This window comes from Artibeus jamaicensis, unplaced genomic scaffold (genome assembly GCF_021234435.1).
Source record: "Artibeus jamaicensis isolate MK-2021 breed Jamaican fruit bat unplaced genomic scaffold, CSHL_Jam_final contig_490, whole genome shotgun sequence".
Classification (NCBI taxonomy): Eukaryota; Metazoa; Chordata; class Mammalia; order Chiroptera; family Phyllostomidae; genus Artibeus; species Artibeus jamaicensis.
Genome location: NW_026521861.1, coordinates 2,894,510 through 2,914,996, shown reverse-complemented (window position 1 = coordinate 2,914,996; position 20,487 = coordinate 2,894,510). Strand labels below are relative to the sequence as shown.

The 20,487-nt window shown below is 45.1% G+C and overlaps 1 protein-coding gene across 1 annotated transcript; it reads right to left on the bottom strand.

The window, feature by feature from the left end:
• Nucleotides 1-3,417: 3,417 nt before the first annotated feature.
• INA (internexin neuronal intermediate filament protein alpha) lies at nucleotides 3,418-15,395 on the bottom strand. The gene is made up of 3 exons (XM_037159352.2): nucleotides 14,259-15,395; nucleotides 6,968-7,092; nucleotides 3,418-5,408 (listed from the first exon to the last, which is right to left on the bottom strand). The coding sequence occupies exons 1-3, from the start codon at nucleotides 15,321-15,323 to the stop codon at nucleotides 5,093-5,095; spliced, it is 1,506 nt and encodes a 501-aa protein (XP_037015247.2). The 5' UTR covers nucleotides 15,324-15,395; the 3' UTR covers nucleotides 3,418-5,092.
• Between the last annotated feature and the right edge of the window lie 5,092 nt (nucleotides 15,396-20,487).

The window sequence follows — 20,487 nt, the reverse complement described above, 5'->3', positions numbered from 1 at the left end:
TCGCAGTCAAGCTCCCTTCCCTTTGAACAGTAACTCCCCATTCCCCCCTTGGCCCTGGCACTGCCCTTCTGCCTTCTGTTCCAATGGATTGAAAAGTATTCAATACATTTACCAGGGGGGACCCCCTAAAGCCCCGGAATTTGTGTATTAAAAATTGTGTATATATTTTTACATGTGTAAACTTCAGTCACCTTCAAAGTTCTCTGTGTTTCATGTAATACACCTATTGAGGCCTTTTTCCCAATGCTCAAAACAGTGTTTGAACTCGTTGACTTTGATGCCTTTTAGTCCTTCTGCCACTTTTTGTTTCATCTCTTTCACATCTGCAAAACATTTTCCTTTGAGGACTTTTTAAGTCATTTGGAGTGAGATCAGGCAAGTAGGGAGGGTGGGCCACAGGGGCCGTGGCAGTTCTGGTCAAACACTGCTGAACACTCAGCACAGTGTGGGCAGAGGTGCTTGTAAATCGTCCATTATGGAATGGACGAACACACTGTCTTCGAAGGAAAAATTCACTGAAGCCAAATGCAGCCTCTCACAACAACGCCAGCTGGTACACTGATACAGATGGGTTTCTAGAACTCTCACCTAGTGGAGAGAGCCTATAATATAAGGGTCCTGCCCTCCAGAAGATAATTCCAGTTTGGAGGGGGGGTTCTCCCACTCATAGAAAACTGTTTCATGCTTGCCGTTAGAGCCATGGCTCTGGGCTTCTTGTTTGTGTCCACAGTTAAGTCCCAGGAGCTTACCCCCAGGACTATATGTGATCTGCATTACCTCTGGGTATAAAATTTGGAATCTAGTTTCCAGACAATTGCTCAAATCTTGCCCTCCCCACCCTTAGCCAGTACAGTGAAATGAATTTCAAGTATCCTGGATTTATTACCTCTTGAGGAATTGTTCGCTCTTGGCCCTTTGATAACAAGTTACAGAATTTCTTGCAAAATTATTTTTTAAACTTAAAAAATTAGGTAACTAGCCCCCAATTCAATTTAACTCTTGGCAGGAGCAGAGGGGACTCTCAGCTGGGTGGGTGCAGAGCCCCATTCTGAGCTGCCACCACTGCAACGCAGTGCAGGGAGCAGCAGGCCCAGGAAGTCGGCGAAGCACAGCAGTTCGCCCGCGGGACCCGGTGCTGCCAGGGTTTCTGAGGCTGAGAAGCCGTCAGTGAAACCTGGTGGGGAAGGGGGAAAAAGAAGATGAAAATATTTCTATTCCCTCAAGTGAGGGGACTTCCTTTTACATAAAGAGGCATCATAGGCAAGAAGAGCAAACCCTGCAGAAAACCAAGGTTCAAATCCCAGCTTTGTTCCCTGCTGTGTGGCATCGGGAAGGTGCTAACCTTGTCATTCCAAGTCTCTATTCCTTTTTTAAGAAAAAATTTTATTTATTTGCTTTTAGAGAGAGGGGAAAGGAGGAAGGAAGAGAGGGAGAGAAACATCAATGTCCAAGAGAAACATTGATGAGTTGCCTCTTGCATGCCCCACATTGGGGACCTGGCCTGCAACCCAGGCATGTGCTCTGACTGGGAATCGAACCACAATCCTTTGATTCGCAGGCCTGCGCTCAATCCACTGAGCTACACCAGCCAGGGCTGGTTGTGAGTTTTAAATGAGATAATTCTATGTTCATTGCCTAGTACAGTATCTGATACATAAGTAGTTACTGAATAAATTATAACTGTGATTATAGTTTATAAGTAAGTCTCAAGATTGTAAGAATTTATAAATTTTAGCTAGTCCCAACCCCCATCTATTAAGCCTGTACAGCATCAGCATAAAACATGAGGGCAATCTAATAATCTTCTAGGAGGTCGACAGAAGTCCTTTGATCTATGAAGTAACCATTTTTAAAAAGATCTTATTTATTTATTTTTAGAGAGAGGTGAAGGGAAAGAGAAAGAGAGAGGGAGAAACATCAATATGTGGTTGCCTCTCATGCACCCCCAACTGGGGACCTGGCCTGCAACCCGGGCATGTGACCTGACTGAGAATCAAACCGGTGACCCTTTGGTTTGCAGGCCAGCACTTTATCCACTGTCCACACCTGCCAGGGCCCAAGTAACCATTCTTTTCATATAATGAATCTAATGAATCTAAAACTCTCATTATCCAATGACTCTAAAGCCATGTTTGGATATCATTAATGTGCTTTGCAGACAGGCCTCCTCGCAATCTCATTGGCTCACTTCATTGTCCTGTTCTGTTGTAACAGGTGGTATCACTTGCTTTCCTTCCCTTCTCCCTGCCTCATGTTTCCCTATTACTGTAAATGTTCCAATTTTAATGTCTTTCTTTTAAAATACTTCTAATGTCTTTCTCTTAAAAGATGCTTTTATTTATTTTTTTTAAATAAGCTCAAGACAATTAGTGGCAACTCATTCACAACAGGAGATACAAATTAACTGGAGCCAGAGATTATATAAATGTAATGAAGGGACTCAGGTTTGGCAGAGAGAAGGATTCATTAACTAAATAGTATTCTTAGAAGCAACAACCAATGCCTATATTGCAAACCCAAGTATTGATGCAACTATTGTTCTTCAATAGGCCCTAAAAGATGTTTCGATTACAATAAAACCCTCGTTGTTAGTGCACGACTAACATCCCCTTTTGGCAGCAGCACCAGTAATGCATCTGTGAGTGGCCCGGAAGTGCCTGAGCTGGGTGGACCGAGAACAACAGTACGGTTCAGGATTCAGCAAGCTTCAGCCTCACCTGTGAGCATCTGCTGAGTTACACTCATCCATCTCATTGCAGTCTCTGTCCTGGAACCTGGCGCGGCTTTAGGGAATCTCAGCTTGGCGTCCACAGACTTCTGGGCACCAGGAACAGATAGTCCTGGAGGAGTCACAAGCTCCTTGATCTATACAAAATTCGTGTGTGTATTTTTTCTGGGAAAAGGGTTCATAACTTTCTCCAAGGGGTCCACAATCCCAAGTAGGTTAAGAACCATTAGAGTAGAGGAAGATTCTAGTATTGCTACCCATGTTCTACCTAAATATCTGAGTTCTGCAGAACTATAACCCCCTTTCCAAAGAAACAAGATTCTTAACTGTTTTGAAGGACTTTGTATCACGTGTGTGTTCTGCCAGTCTGTTCTCGGAAATGTCACCAAGGTAAGCTAGTGAAAGCGTCATCCAGGCGCAGAATGCAGTGTCCTTCAGCATTTGATTTCCCCACTCCCCGCCATGAACTGTTCACCCAGTGCATCGTGTTTCGGACCAGCCTGAAGCTCGCGCAGCCTGTAGCCCCCAGGCTTTGGCAGGGGCGGGGAGACAACTACAGGCGGACGCACAGAACAGAGAAGGGAAGGTTTCCGAATTATTTGGGGAGGGCAGTTGTCTCGCTGCATCAAAACAGTGCTTTTCACAGTCGAAGCTGCAGAAACCACAACACACAAATTACATTGCTGGGATTCATGTGACTTTTAATTCTTAATTTACTACGTTTTACAGTAAGTGTGGCGAGTAAAGACAGGGATGGAGTAAGGGAAAGGAGGAAGAGAAGTATCTTTCAAGTTCCTTGAACTATGGAAGCGTGTGCTAGCGTGAGGAAGTTCGTAAAAGCATCATGTCCTTATCACCACAGAGCTCTTAATGGAGAAGTGTGACAGACATACATGGCTACTCTGTAGCTCTGGTGACGTGGCTGCTGGCAGAGAACTAGCTCTGCATCAGACTTGGCACGTGTGGAAGACTGGGCAAGGCAGCTGCTACACAGCCGGGCACATGAGAAGTGGGTGCTCGAGTCGGCTTCCTAGCATGTGGGCAGGAGCATGCGTGCACCTTCTTCGGTCTGAGTGTCTCTTTCTACAGCAGGGGGACAGCCCACCAACCGCGCAGCAGTGGGAAAACTGTTGGGCGAGACTCGTTTAGAAAAATGAAAGATTTCTTTTCGTATTTGCTGGTGGTGTTGATTGACCAGAATAAACTTCTTTTGCTTTGGGGCAGTAGCATTGTGTCCTGGTGATGACGTAACCCACACTTAACACTTTCAAAAGGCGTGGGAGAGTGAAAACAAGGCCTTTTCAGGACCTAGACCAGTGGGAGGGGAACACGAGAGTTCTGTCTAAAGGCAAGGGCATGAAACAGCTAACTCTATCACCACAAACGAACTGACACAGACAAGTGAGACCTTCACCTTTCCATTCATACAAATACTCACCTCTTCTAGCTTCTATTACTAAATCTAAGGTCACCTTAATCACATCTTGGGGTAACTATTACTGCGTTTCTAACATTAAGGTGAAAAGCTACATTCTCAGTTGAGTAGGATTTTCTTTTTTCCTAATTAAGTGGATTTGATGAGCTGAAAAGCCTAAAATCTAGGGAGTCTTTATTATTTTATGCGCTGGGGGCAACCCTTCAAATTTATCACTGCCATTTTTCTTCAACCTACAGAATTGGAAAGATATGATCATAGATATGGTCAACATGCATCTAAATTTTACCCATTCAGCAAAGAGAGCTAAAGCAGGTAAGTTCTTTTGACAAGAACCTAAATGTGTTTAAAAGGGAAAAATACTACAATAGCCTTTTTCTTTTTTCTGAATAGAAGGATCTATGGAATTGAGTGGGGACGGGAGAAGTGTCCAGTAAACAAACACCTATCATTTGTGAAATGGTTCCATTAGCGTGAGTGGTGTTGGGTGTGGACCATGAGTTTATCTTTGGCAGTGATCTTATATTTTATGTATCTAGAATGAGATTATATAGCTGGGTCATGGCAGGTTATAGTGAGTGAATTAGGTTTTAATTTCAATTCACAGCAAATGATGATGATCACAGATTTAGCACCTTAGTTTGTACTTCCTCTGTCCCTGAATCCTCTATCACTTTAAAGTCTGAGCTTTAGGTGAGAAAGCCGTGTTCTTAGATAACACCTCTGGGATGGCTCTAGAACTGCAGTTTGCTCCGATCTAAGGGGTGGTTTTCTTATTAGAGACTGTAAGTATTCGATGCTAAATGTGAGACTGAAGCCTTGTAGACATTTTAGAGTGGCGATAGGTGTTTTGGTTCAGGAATAGGCTGTTTAACAAGTCAAATGCAATTTATCCCCTCTTAAGCATGAACTCTTTTTAAGCAACAGAATTATATTTTTTGGCTTGAAGTGGTACTTTCTTCTATAGTTGATTTCTCGGTTTTTTTAGTAGATATTACTGTCTCCTCCAATATTTCTTCAAAACTTTCCCCTATCTGGGAGGTTTTCTTAGAGGCTACCTTAGAAGCCTCCTCCTCCTCTTCCTCCTCCTCTTTCTTAAGAGACAGCCCAGTGGATGACACTTTGGTGGTGGTAGAACTGAGGATTCTGGGTGGGAGCAGATAACCTGGATTAGGAAGTGGATTCAGCCCTGAAATGCTTGATCCGCTGGTGCTGAACCGCGTCTCTTCACCTTCCAGCAGTTTCCTGTAAACCGAACAGAGAAAAAAAAAATCTCAGGAGGGCAACTCGCAATTTTCTAAAAGAAAGAACTTGATTAACCCTGCAGCTCCTGTTCACTTCAGAGAGATTCTAAAAGACTTCACAGTTACTCATGAGATTGAGTAACTGTGATGCAATGAATAAATACTGAATTCCAAGGCTCAAAGACTTGGAGTTACCCAGCACGTGCGTGCACGCTCACTCGTACACAACACACACACACATACACACACACGTCTTCCACACCAGCTGTGTTCAAAGCACTGTCAAAGGAGAACCTACCCTACATCTTAAAACAAGTGAATTAAGTAAGGAAAAACCTATGATCCCCCTTGGCCTCGTCACCCCCATTTTTGGCACTTAGCGTGTACGAAGCTCCAGAGAAAAGTAATTTTGCTAATCACCATCGTACGTGCAAAGGGAACAAGGAGGTGTGAAGTTCGCAGAGGGGGAAGAGGTGCCTAAAGGAGCCTGAACGTGAGACCTGCACTTCTTCAGTGCATGGGAGCACAGACAGAGTGGAACCAGTGATGTCAAAGACCAGTGAGTGAACCTGCTTCAGATGCCAGACTTTTCGCAGGCTAGCATCACGTACATGGCATCACAAAAGAGTGACCCTAACACCTTGTTTCTCAAAACTAATAGTTTTTTAGCATCCTTTCTTTAAAATCAGAAACTCAGGACACTATCAAATACTCTTGGAGCTTTGCTTTGGAGTAGTATACATAGTGTAAAGAAGCAGAGAAGAAAAAATGCTCAGACAGATCTCGGGGTTGCACCTGAGCTCTTCCATTTACCAGGGTTGTACCTGAGCTCTTCCATTTACCAGCATGGTGACTATGAGCAACTGACACAGTCCACGGTTCAAGTTTCCTCATCTGCAGAATGGGAACGATAAGACCTGAGCCCCGGACCATTTATAATGCAGTACCTAATAGAATGCCTGCCTCATAGTAGTCAGTTGAAAACTTTTATTAGCTGCTGTTATTACATTTTTTAAAGGTAAATGTTCACATGAATATTGCCTTGAGTAGGAATCGGGTGGATACCTCACCTGTTAGGACTTTCTATGTTGTAATAAACCCTGCTTTTAAAGTTAGTCTGGTGGGTTTATTTCAACTCTATGTACTCACCTTATTCCCTCAAATCCTAGCAGAGGTAAGTCGAAAAACCAGGACCAGTAAGGAGCAGCTGGGATATAACCAAGTCAAGGGACAGAGGGGTCAGCTCACCCACAAGGGGCCAGTGATCTTTCCTCACTCTCCCTCACCTGTAAGAAATAGGAAAGACCAGCCCTGGCCAGGTAGCTCAGTTGGTTGGAGCATCGTCCAAATATACCAAGGTTGTGGGTTCAATTCCCAGTCAGGGCACAAATAAGATGCAACTAGTGAATGCATGGATGAGTGTTTCTCTCTCTCTCTCCCTCTCTCTCTCTCTCTAGAATCAACACATATTTTAAAAACAGGAAAGATTAGAGCCACTTGTTTGGGTCACCCTGCCCCAGGTGACTGCATTTGCTCGGGTGAGCATGCCCTTTGAAGTACCTGTAAGCGGCTATCTCAATGTCAAGAGCCATTTTGACATTGAGCAAGTCCTGGTATTCCCGAAGGTGGCGCGCCATCTCACTCTTGGTGTTCCTCAGATCACTCTCCAGTTGCCCGATGCTATCCTGTAAAGTGACATATCCAATACGTTTAGGCCAAATCGGCTGAAATTCACTGAGATTTCCAAGGCGAGGATTCTCAACCCTGAGCACGTATTAAAGCATCCAGACCTCCCCCCACCCCACCCCACCCAGCCCGGAATCTGATTCATTTGTTCTGAGGTGGGGTCCCAGCACCTGCAGTTTTTCATAATGGTCCCCAGGAGATTTGGTGAGAGGGCACATGCTTACCATTCCTCCCTTGCTCACTGTATTTGGTGCTAACTCACTTGTACGTCCTTTCCATAACCCAAAGTCTCCCTCTAGGAACTTAGATTCAGAAAATTCCAAATGTAGGAAGCACAGAGAGGACAAAAGTCTTCTCTGCCTCCATTCGTTTTGATGGTTTCCCAGAAGTCTGCTGCTCGATCACTTGACTGAAAACATTATACATGACAGATAAGGAGAAAGAAGAAATACACCAGAAAAAAAATTCTATCCACACGGCAGATTGAAATTATAATGGTTTTTTTTAAAGAAACTACATTTATGTAATAGTTTTGCCCCACATTCTTCTGGGTGCAAACCCAGGCATAGAAAATACTAGCTTTACATTTGTGATTCTGGAGCAGCCAGAAGGATTTCTTAACAACACAGCAAACCCTGTTTACCTGCTTAAAATCCTCCAGTGCCTGTGGAATAGTTAAAGCTCAACAGTAGTTAAAGCTCAGCATCTCCCCCTTGCTCAGCATATTTCAGCGACCCTGCCTGGCCTTCTGTTGCTCCTTAGACTTACTAAGTTACTGTCCCAGGCCCCTTAGGCTACCTATTTCCTCTGTTTGGAATGTTCTGGAGTGTCTACATGGCCCACTCCATGTCACACAAAACTCAGTTTCAAATGTCCTCTACTCAGACAGTTCTTCCTGATATCCAACTTAAGTACTCTCTCCACACTGATCTTGCACATTACTTTACCTCAAGCCAGGGCAGCTGCTAGCCCATGTAGGAACATTGTACAATTAGAAAAAGTGCCCTGACCGGTGTGGCTCAGTTGGTTGGGTGTCATTCCACAAAGTGAAACGTCACTGGTTCGATTCCCCGTCAGGGCGCAGGGGTAGGCTGTGGGTTTGGAGCACAAGAGGCAACAGATCAATGTTTCTCTCACACTGATGTTTCCCTGCCTCTCCTTCCCTTTCCCTTTCTCTAAATAATAATAACAATAACAATAATATTAATATGAATATTTAAGAAAAATTACCACCAGTGGGAGGACAAATTTTCTAAAAAATCACCCACTTCAAAGTGGCTGCTGTGCTCTTGGCTCTTATCATTTGAAATTTTCTCCTCTTCATTTACTGGTTTACTAATTTAATCTGTCACCTTCCTCTATCTCAGGGTTTTTTAGCCTGGGCCCCGTTGACAATTTGGGCTGGACAATGCTTTGCTGTGGGGACTGTGCTGTGACTTGCAGGGTGTTTAGCAGCATCCGGGGCCTCTGCCCACAGATGCCAGCAGCACACTCTCCCTCCCGATGGTGCCGACTAGAGACGCCTCCAGACAGTGCTAACATCCCCTGGGGACACACGGATCCTCCTCGAGAACTCCTGCTCTAGAATGTGATTTACTTGGAGGCGGGGACCCTTCTGTCCGGTTCTCCCCTGGAAGCCAAGCCCAGCACGACGCACACTGCGCATGCTCCAGGAACAACTGCTAAATGGTGCCACGTGAACGCTTCTTCCCTCACAACCTGAAGAGGTGTGGGCAGATGACCCATGTCATTCAGTGGCAACGTTGTCGACCTGAGGAGCATAGTGACTGAGAGCTACTTTATGAAACAGTGATGCAGATAAACTTATCGGAACCCTCAAGAAAGAAAGTGCTGAGGGCCCTTGTGTAAGGATGATAAAGCCTTGGTGACAGGCAGGGTTCAGACATCGGGTGGTGCCAACTTCCAAATCGAGAGAATCTGCAGGAAAAATTAAAATTCGTACCACCTACCTGTTCTATAAATATTGACAGGAATGCTGCAAGGAGAGATTTGATTAAATGACAGCTACAGAGCAAGGAGTGATGAGCAGTGGGGAAAATACATATTATACTGGACAGCAATGGAGATGTTCCAAAGTGTGTTAAGGGATCATGGGGGTTTAAAAGGCCTTTTACCAAGAAATTTTACTTGATGGTTGCTATTCAAAGTAAAACTTACATGTAAGCAAGTGTACCAGCGAAGGATCAGGAGTAAAAGAATCTACAGTAACTGTGGTAAGGGGGAAAGAGTCTAGGATGAGGGAAAAAGGAGAAAAAGAAAGAAGTGTTCTGATGATAAAAAGAAGTAGGAGAAATACATGAGGAAAGAAGGATTTCACCGGGGTCTTTGGGTTGCATTTCTTGTCCTACCACAAATATCTAACATGCCTCAGTTCATTTTCTATTTTAGTTTCTTTCAAACTTCCATTTCTGCATATGGAAGATGACAATATTTATTCTTTGCTGAGGTGTTCTGAGATTCTCAATTTGGGATTCCAATTTAATGCACCTCACATTATTGTATGCTTCCATTATCCATTACATTAGATAACAGGCATTAGAACAGCACTTGTCAAATAGGAACTGCTGAATAAATGTTAGTGGCTTTTATTATTGTTAATATCATACCATGTGACTCTCTACCTTTTAAATCATATGGACAAATTAATCATGAGCCCTCCCTAGAACCCCTTAGATAACTAGGAAAGCAATGTATAATACAACTTGAATGGTAAGAGCACTCACTTTTTTCAAAAAATAACAAGTCTGAATAAAAGCCTTTCTGAAGTGGGCTGTACCACTCTTAATTAAGACATTAAACATAATTCAACCTTTCTCAGTAATTGTGGGTTATGATAATGATCCAATTATTTTCCTATAATTCTGTGATGTCTTTTATTTTTTAGGTCAACTGAGGTATACCCATGTGTTAATTTCTGCCCTGAATGACCCCAAAGAGCAGCGTTTGAATTAGTGTTTCCCACTCATCGGTTTTCTTTGTCCTGCAAGAACTGATCTGCTGCTTCCCCACCTCGAAATGCCTGACTCCAGTGGCCCCTTCTTCTCCATCATGCTGTTGGCTGGAAATCCAGACAAGGTGATTTACAGTCCTGTGAAGTAAGAATGAGCAGACTGGGGCACCAGAGGGGCTGACTCCCTATTATGTGATTTAGAGATAAATATTTTTGTTTCATCAGCACGTTAATTAGGTCCTTTTTAAAAAAATTATTTTTGTTTCACAGCTGTGTTTTCTGAAAAAGAGGTTATTGGGGAGCTGAGTTCTAGATGGATGAGATTTCCCTGAGTTTCTATGTTGCACATTTCACATGTCTATTTTGTGTAAACACAAAGCATGACTTTGCTCCTTTCACAAGGAAGCATGCTGACTGCTGATCACTGCTCTTCAATGCCTCGTCTCTTTGTTTGCGCTCTTTGTTTCCCTATACCAGGCTGTCTTGCCTCGCCCTTCAAAAGCTCTGCCAAAGATGGCTTCCTGCTCACGACGTCTGAGCAGAGCGCTGCAGTCTGCCCCTCCCCCCAACCACACCCCTACCGCTGGCTTAGCCGGAGGGAACGGGGGAGGGGCACTCCCAGCTCCAGCCGGGGTCTCTCCTGGAACAGATAAAACAGGTGCTGAGCATCTTCTTCAGGGCTGGAAGGATGTGGGCTGGGGCTAAGAGAAAACTGGCTACGCTACTGCAGCCAAGGGGAACGACAAACAGCTGGGGATTTCATCACTTTTGGGGACTCTCAGCCTGGCTGAGTAGTGACTGCAGCCATCCAGAATTCCTATTCTGCATAATAAACATAGGTGGGGAGAGAGGATTTTTAATATGTGACCTCCCCATATGCCTTATACTCCCTCCTGTCTTTGTTTTAGTCCCACATTTTTTTTGCCCCTACCATACTTTAAAATCTTGCACTTTTTGAACTTGTTTATACTGGGAGATGTGGTTTAGGTCTGTGCACCCCAAAATCAATCTGAGGAACAACAAGATGCAGTGCTTTTTTTTTTTTCTATTGACAATGCTTATCCTTGGACCACACCTACTCAGACTACTGAGTCCATATTGTCAGGAGTGGGCTTGAGAATCTTTTTTTTTAACCCTCAAGTGACCTTTTGAAACTAGTGGATTTAGGAACCACTAGTTTCCATTTATTTTTGCACAGGAGCTACCGTGCTGGCCCAACTGACTGTAATCCAGTGAGGTAGGGAGGGGCAAGAACAAAACAAAAGCACATGGAAGGGTTAAAGACTACATGTGGCTTTTTTCTTGAATTCTAACTTCAAAATGTATCTATCAAATGCTATAGATTTACATGCAGGCACTGCCACCCCCATTTCCAAGGGACTAGCCCCTGCCTGCTATTTAATTAGGCTGTGTTCCAATCTCACAGTGGAGAGAAGAGGGCAAACTTGGCTCCTCTCCCTGGAGAGCATTAAATACTGGTGATCTTGATTGTTCAGCAAGGTCCTTCAAGGAAAGCTTTAGCTTTCGAAGACTGACCATAGTGCAGGGTCAGGGGCTCCAGTACCCTTCAAAAATGTCCTTAGATATCTTTGGAAGAATGGGGGCCCTAATGGTGGTGAAGCAGGAACCTGAACTGCCCTGTTTTAGAAATGGAAAAGGCTCCAGCTGAAGAAGGTGGCTGCATTTGGCTTTTGAAGATAAAATCCTTAGTTCTTCATCACTTCTCCTGCTGCCTGATTTGGACCTCTCATGCACCATTGTGTATTTACTATGTCACCTTGAATCATTCTTTCCCCTTTCAAAGTGCAATAAGCTTTCTCTCCTCAAATAGGCTGCCGGCTCGCTGGGGCAGGGAAAACGTGACTTTCATGGAGCCTTCCTCTGCCTCTTGGACGGTGGCAAGCTTGCAAAGGAAAGTGGGCCTACTACTAATCACTGAAGCAGAACAAAGAGAACAGCCTCTCGTTACTGCAGTGAAAGGGGAGGAGGAAGGGGGTGAGAGGGCAAGAAAACAATGGCTGAATCTCATTGTGGAGAAGGAAGCTTTTCATCTTCATCAGCACTGCCAATACTGTTGGAACAGCCAGAATTACACACCCATGTGGCTTCAGGCCTTTGGGATCTGCAGGTTAAGGACGTGAGCCCCTCCTCAGTCTTAGGTCCCAAAAGGCAGGAAATAGCTGTCATCTGACCTCTTCCACTCCATCAGCAGGTCCACCGAGGCCCTGAAAGCTAACGCTGATGGGGGCAGCACTGCAGAGCTGCAGACGTGCCGCAGTTTCTGCTGCTTCTCTTTTTTCTTGTGCACTACGTCTACACGACCCTACTGTTGTCTGACACTGAAAGGCTTCCAATGCAAACAAAACAAGGCAGACAATACTGTCACCACCTCACGCACAGAATGAAGGGGCTATGACGAGCAAACAGAGGACACGGCAAAGCCCAGTTCAGGTGGCAGTTGTGGGTAAGCTATTCTTTTTGGAGAAACATTGGGCTAGCCCTGCAGAAGATCACCTAATTTATCCTGTGAAGCTTCCATTAACTAAATATGATTAACACAGACATTCAGGGGCTGGGCCACATAGTGAAAAGTTCAAGTTACAGATTGTGAAGCAGAATAGAAGTCTTTATTTGAATAGTGCTGTAACTGCTAACTAAATAAAACAAATGATCCAAGCAAGCTTTCTTCCTTTATCAAAGGAAGTCATTTATAGTAAATAACAAATACTTGCACACCAATAATTATTCTTTATCTCCAGGCTAACATCGTACTTTTGACGTTTCACTCCTTTCTTGTATTTTATTAATGTTCCCCAAACCTTATTAATTTAATCAAATATAAACTTTGTTCTTGGCCAGAATGAATTATTGCAAGTTCCTGAATTATTAGCTTTTACCCATAGGAGCTTTTTTGGTACCTTTAATCCGAACTGCACTGTTTAGATTATTTTCTACATTGTCTTCCTGCCCCTGTGCCCTTGTGGTCAGAAGCCCAGAACCTTTGCTATTGCAAAAATGAAGAGGCAGTGGCCTTTGTTTGGAGAAATAAAGGAGGAAAGTGCCAATCAAAGAAGCTTACAGCATAAGCAGAGATGAAAATAAGTGGTCTGTAGAAAGCCAGAATCCATCTTTTTGATTTATCACATGCACTTAGATTGGAAAAATGTTAAGAAAATGGGCATTTTCCAGTGGGACCTCACTGCTGCTGAGCAGATTCTTTTTTGTTAAGTGCTAAACCATCCATGAAAATGAAAATTGATCCTGTCCATAAGGTGACCTTTGACTGCAGGTAGCCAAGACTGATGTGTTGGTGTTGCAGAAGAAAAAAATCAAAGCAGTTAATTGCCTCGAGAGTCATAACTGGGACATGCGACGGGAGACACATTTATGAGATGTGAGGAACTCAGGATCAGCACCGAGGACAGCGCCCCAGCCATTCTGTTTGCTAACCGCTGAAAGCTTTCTTTAGGAAGAAGTATCATCAATGGTCTGTCAACTAGGAAACCGTGTGTGTGTGTGTGTGTGTGTGTGTGTGTGTGTGTGTGTGTGTGTGTGTGTGTGTGTGTGGGGGAGGGGTCTAGCAAGAGCCTGGCAATTATACCAGCCCAATCACCCATCTCCCTGGTTCCCAATCTCTACTCGCTTGAGGATGAAAGTCAAGAAAATGGGGTGGAACCCTTCCCAGTTCAATTCAGCATTCTTCCCCCAACACCAGGGCTGACCATACCCTATAAATAAGATTCTAGGGTACACAGAAAGCCTTTCAAAGTCAACAAAAGAAGCCAGAGAGTCGACACAGCACTGCCAAACCCGGAGAGGGTGTAACCCACCCCCATTGGGCACATTCCTACTCTGGGTGGGGAACTAACTGTTCTTCAGGTCTTAAGTGTGTTTATTCCCACTTGCTATCACATAGGCACAAGTTAGATTTTCGGACTCTGAAGGAGAGAAGCAAAGGGTTTCTTTGTTAGAAGGGCTTTGGAAAGGGACCTAAATGAGGGGCAGAAAAAGAGCGTTCAGGCCCCTAAAATTATCAGTGGAGAGCCCAGAGCTTTTTGTTTGCCAAGGCCTCTAGTCAAGGCTTTCGCTCTTCTCTTCTTTCCCCTCCCCAGTTCCTTGAGCCACAACTGTGGGGGAAAGTGAGGGTATGCGTGGGAGGGGACAGGATGCCACTCCCTACACTGCACTCCTTACCTGGTAGCTAGCCACTTCAGCACAGTGTCGCTCCTCCAGCTCCAGTATCTGCCTCTCCAAGGACTCATTGGCTCCACGCAGGCCCTCAATCTCGATGGTGCGTGCCTGCAGCTGACGCCGGTACTCGTGAATCTCTTCGCGGCTGGCCCGAATGGCTTCGGTGCTGCGCGCTGCCTGCTCGTTCAGGTTGGCAAACTTGGACTTGTACCATTCCTCGGCTGACTGGAGATTCTTAGCAGCCAGAGACTCATACTGGGCGCGGATCTCCCTCAGCGCAGAACTCAGGTCTGGTTTAGCCACAGCCACGTCCACCTCGGCCGCAGCCTGAGACGACGCCTGCAGCGTGGCCAGCAGCTCCGCCACCTCCTCGTCGTGCACCTGGCGCACGAAGGCCAGCTCATCCAAAAGCGACTCCACCTTCTTCTCCAGGTCCAGGCGGGCCAGCGTGGCGCCGTCCACGTCGCGCTGCTGCGCCTTCAGGGCGCGCTCTGCGCCTTCGCGCCCGCGGCTCTCCTCCTCGCAGCGCGCCCGCAGCCGCTGCACCTCCTCCGCCAGCCCGTCGCGCTCCAGCAGGGCCTGTGCGCGAGCCGAGCTCGCCTCCTCCAGCTGCGCGCGCAGGTCCCGCAGCTCGCGCTGGAAGAGCTCGCCAACGCGCGACGGCTCAGCCTGGCGCTGCCGCAGCGCGGCCAGCTCTGCCTCGAGCGCGCGGTTCTGCGTCTCCAGCTGATGCACCTTCTCGATGAACACAGCGAAGCGGTCGTTGAGGCCCTGCAGCTGCTCCTTCTCGTTGGTGCGGATGATCTTGTACTCGTTGGTGCGCGCCGCCGCCTGGCTCAAGTCCAGCCCGTCGGAAGCCGGAGGCCGGCGGTAGGCCAGGCCCAGGCCAAGCGAAGTGACCGAGGAGCAGGCAGCCGAGGAAGCCACATTGCAGCGGGACAACGACTGAGAGCGGTAGCCGCCAGCGCCGCCAGCCCCAGAAAGGCGCGAAGACAGACGAGAGCCATCTCCGAACACCTTGCGGTAGGAGGAGGGGCCGCACAGGTAGTGCTCTGAGCCGAAGCTCATGGTGCCGGGACCAGGGCCGGGAGAACGACCGCGGCTATAGATACAAAGGAGAAGAGAGGTGCGCCAGACGGGGCGCGGCGGGGCGGTGTGTGCTGGGTTTTAAGGCGCGGGAGGTTGGGGCGGCGCGCTCGGGGCGGAGCTCCAGCTCGGGTCTGGCTCGGAGAGGGAAGTAGGGGGGGCACAGGATCGGGGTGGGGAAGCGCAGTGACTACCGCAGCTGCGCGAGTGACGGACCTAGGGCGCCCGGATAAAGTCGTTTGCGTAGGAGTCGCTTCCTGTCCTCAGTGTCCCTCCCAAAGAATCGTCTCGTTTGGAAATACCTTGAACTCGGGGTTGCCTAAACGACCGTCTGGAAATCACAGGGTTCCATCGCGTCCTTTGACCCCATCCTAGGGTTTTCTGGGAGGTGTCCGTACGCTTATTCTCACCCCGGAGCTTCTGAGGAGTGAGGCCTTTTCACCAGTTAGAGTAGGAACCCGTGGGGCGAAGCTTTGTACCCTCCCTTAGCCCGTTTGGGGTTCCCAGGGGAAAAGTGGGTCTGCGTCAGCGAGCATCTCGTCAGCTGTTCCTCTGCAGCTCCCGGGACCGTCAGGGGTGGGACGCTGCGCAGAAAGCCTGCGACAACCCCGGGAGAAGATGGGAGGCAGATAAAGTGCGCGTGGGCCCGAGTTGCAGAGTAGAAAGCAGCGGAGGAAAGAGCCAGGATGGCCGCAGTGGGCGCAGATGAGGTGCCCCTGCCATTCGTGTGAGTGTGCTCTCTGGTTCAACGCGGTCCCCACCACTCTCCGTTGTGACCCCCACCTTCTTAATCCCCTCTCTTTACCTGTCGGCCCTGTAGGCATTTGAGATTTCGGTCTGTGTAAATCATCATCTGGTTTGTGGGAACCTCTTCCTGTGGAGATCTCTTTTTGGACAAAAGGCTAAGTGGGTTTCAGAAGCGTTTGGGCGGGTAACAAACTAGCAGACTAGTCTGTAATGGAATGAACATCGGACCCACAGTCAAAGGCGATGGGTTTGAATCGTGGCTTCTGCCTCTTACTCAGCATGTGGAGAAACAACACCTACCTCCCCAAGGTCGTGGAGGATTTAGTCGATGTGTGTGGGGGGGTGCTTTGTGAGCTGGAAAAGCATCAGGGGCTACTGCCTTTATTGTCTTCTTTCAGACAAAGGGGCCACTGCTTCACACACACTGACAACAGGATAAGAGTTGGATTTAGTGATGGGATTGTAGAAAACTATCCACCGCATCCTTGTATGGGCTGGTTTTGGGGAGAGAGAATACAGTTCGAGGGGCAAGTGTGATTGTGGCTTGCAGGTGTCCCACTGCCATGTGGTAACAACCACAGATAATTAGAAGATCTTACTTCTGGGCTGTAGTTCAATCTCATTGCAGCCATGTTATTCAGGCCTACTAGAAATCAACAAAATGCCCTGGTTGGAGTTTCACCTTTCTTTTTCTTTCCATTGATCAACAGAAGCAGGACTGCAAAGGCAGAGCACAGAACAGAAGAAAGAATAAAAAAGACTCAAATGATCCAATAGAGGGGTGGTGTCCCTGGACAACCCAGAGTGGGGTGCAGTTTGCATTTTCTGAATAGCTTATTCGACATTCCCAACTGAGATTCCCTCGTAAGACTTCTTGGCAACCCACTCCACAGGCCCAAGATGTTTTGCTTTAATGATTTTAGACAAAGCTGCACTACAAAGGAGTGATCTTGGCGAAGCATCAAACCACAAAGGCTTCCAGCTGGCCAGGTTTCCTGAGGGGTTGCCCTGTCTTTGCCTTCCTCTGACATCAGACTCAGGCACTGCAGACACATTAGTGTGTCATTACCAGGTTCCCCCTCGTACCACATCCTCTGTGGCCACTCTGTGGCATTGGACCGTGCTCACCACTCTCCTTTGTTTTGAGAACTCAGTTTTCAGCCTTCTGCTCTTCTCTCATAAACCTTTTTTTTAGTTTTAGGTCTCCCAGAGTCAGGGAGGCTTTGTGGTAAAGTCCTCTTCCTAAGAGATCCAGCTTTGCCTCATCGTTCTTCCTCGCCATGGGACTTTGAATGAATCACTGTTGTTTTCTGAACCTCAGTTTCTTCATCTGTAATCTTTCAATAAAACCATCCACCCGAGTGGTTTTCATCCTGACTGTTCATTAGAAGCACCTAGGAACTTAAATTCAGATTCTCCGGCCTTATCCCAGCTCCACTGAACGTACGTTTGAGAACCCCTGACATACCTCTCAGGAGATTCAGTGATGTTTAAATGAAATTACTTATGCGTGCAAAGAAAGCGTATCACAGTGCCTGCCATGCGCATGCTCAATAAATGATGGCTCTTAGAAGTATCACCTTATTTTATCTATTCAATATTAATATTTACTGAGTGCAAGACACTGGATTAGGTGCTGGGAATAAGGCAGATGTGGACTCTGCCTCCATGAGTCTGGCATTCTAGCAAGACAGTGAGAGGTTAAACCACTAATTACACAGCTCATTGTTAATTATGATTTTGACGAGTGCTCTGTAGGAGGGTACTCACTGCTGTGAGATGCATGTGTATAGCACACGGTCCGACCTGTGGGTGTTCCCCAATCTCTTTTCCCAGTTTCCAGCTCTGAACTCACATGTCCAGCTGTCTGTTGGGTATCTCTTCGTGAATGCTCGCTGATGTTCAAATACTTAATATCCAAAAGTGAATTATCTAGCCTCTCCAGCTCCCTTCTTGATCTTGACTTTTCTGTCCCATCCCTGTTCCTTTGCTCCTGCAATTATTTCTTCCTGGAATTTTCTCCTCTGCCCCTACTTCACCTGTTGAAATTGTTAAAGTTCAAGTGCCCCTCCTTTCGTGAAGCCTCCCCTGCCATTTCCAATGTAAAGTGATCCTTCCCTCCCATGAACGCTTCTCCTCCCACCCATAGCCCTAAATAGCTTAGAGTTACCTACCGTTTTCTGCTGTAATTATGTATGTGCTTCTCTAAACTGAACTGGAAGCTCCTTGACCACAGTTCTTCTACATCTCTATATCTCTATCAGCATCTATCATGCTATAAAATACATGTTAGTTAAAGAAAAAAAGGTCAAAATTACTTAATTACTTCCTAGACAGCCACTTGGGAAAAGTCTTTGGTATGTGTGACACCAAAGATGCAATCCATAAAATAAATTAATACACTTGACTTCATCAAAAATTTTTAATCTTTTCCTCTGCACACAACTGATGAGAAGATGAGCCTTGGCTGATGTGGCTCAGTGGGCTGAGCACCAGCCTGGTAAACAAAGGGTCACCAGTTCAATTTTCCATCAGGGCACATGCCTGGGTTGCAGGCCAGGGCTACAGTAGGGGGCCTATGAGAGGCAACCACACATTGATATTTCTCCACTTCCCTTTGCCTTTCTCTAAAAATAAATAAATAAAATCTTTTTTTAAAAGACTGTTGAGAAAATGAAAAGACAAACCACATACTGGGAGAAAATGTTTGCAAATTGCACGTCCAACAAAGGATTTGCATCCAAAATATATAAAGACTTCTAAGCACAGCAGTAAGAAAACAAATATTCCAATTTGGAAATGGGCAAAAGAATTGAGATATTTTACCAAGGGGGATATACAGATGCCAAATAAGCATATGAAAATACATTTGACATCACCAACCATTAGGAAAATACAAATTAAAAGTAAAATTATATGCACTATGTACCTACTAGAGTGGTTAAAACAAAATACTGACAATACCAAGTGCTTACGAGGATTCAGAGCATCTGGATCTCCTATTTATTGCTGGTGGGATTGTAAAGTGGTATAGCCACTCTGGAAAACACTTGGGCAGTTTCTTATAAAGTTAAACATACATTTACTGCATGACCCAGTAATCTCACTCCTCAGTATTTAGTCTAGAAAAATGAAAATCTATGTTTACACAAGAATCTGCACATGAATGTTCATAGCAGCTTTTTTATAAATAGCAAAAAAATAGGAAATAACCTTCAATAAGTGAATGGATAAGCAAATTGTGATACATCCAGTATTAAAAGCAATGAACTATTGATGAATAATTTACAACAACTTGGATGAATTGCAAGGGCTTTCTACTGAGTGAAAAAACTAATCTCAGGATGTTATGTACTATGTGGCTCCATTTGTGTAATGTCCTAGAAGTGACAAAATTCTAGTGATAAGAGGACATATCAATGGTTAATGGGTGAGGGTTGTGGAGAGGATGTGACTCTAAAGGGACAACATGAGTTTTCCATGTGGGGAAAATGGAAAATTCTGTTACTCAAATATACATATGTGATAAAAATTAATAGAACTAGAGAGAAAGCCAGAGAGAAAAACCTAGTAACAATACAAATTCAAATAAGGTCTGTACTTGAATTTGTTTGTTGTATTAGTGTCATTTTGATAATGTAATATGGTTGTATAAGATGTTGTCATGGAGAGTGGAGCTGAGTGAATGATACCTGGAAACTTTCTGTGCTATTTTTGCAACTTCTTGTGAATTTTCAAAGTAAGAAATAATTCTTTGAAAAAATATATATATATATATATATATATAGGCAAATATTCTTTGGAGATACATACCAAACTACATAGTATTGCAATATCATGATTTATATAACTTACTCTCAGATATTTTGGCAAAAAAAGTATACACACAAAGAGAGGGGGAGATCAAGCAACTTTGGCAAAAAATTAACAGTGAATACAGATGTTTATTATCTTTGTCTTACAACTTTTCTCTAGGTTTGAAATTTGCAAACTGAAAAATTGGGAAAATGTATTAATATATAGGTATATAGGTAAATTGGTAAAGTAAGGGGAAAAAAAAAAAAGAAAGTATTACCCAAATCTGGGATTGACTCAATGACATTTAACCTCTCTTAACTCTGGCTAATCGTGAAGTCCTCTCTCCCTTCCTCCCTTCCAACAACAGGAAAATCCTGCTTGCTCTAGAGTAACAGAATAAGGTCAGAATTCACACTCTGTTGGGAACATTTTAAGTGCTATTCCAAGTCCTCGGTGTTACCATAGTCAGGGAGCATTTACTGCACCCTAGCTTCATGACAGCTAGCTAGGATTACTGTAATGAGAATAGGAGTGATAAAAAGTGTCACTTTCTCGATTAATTTTTTTTTACAAATGTAAGTTCATATGTATTTTATATACT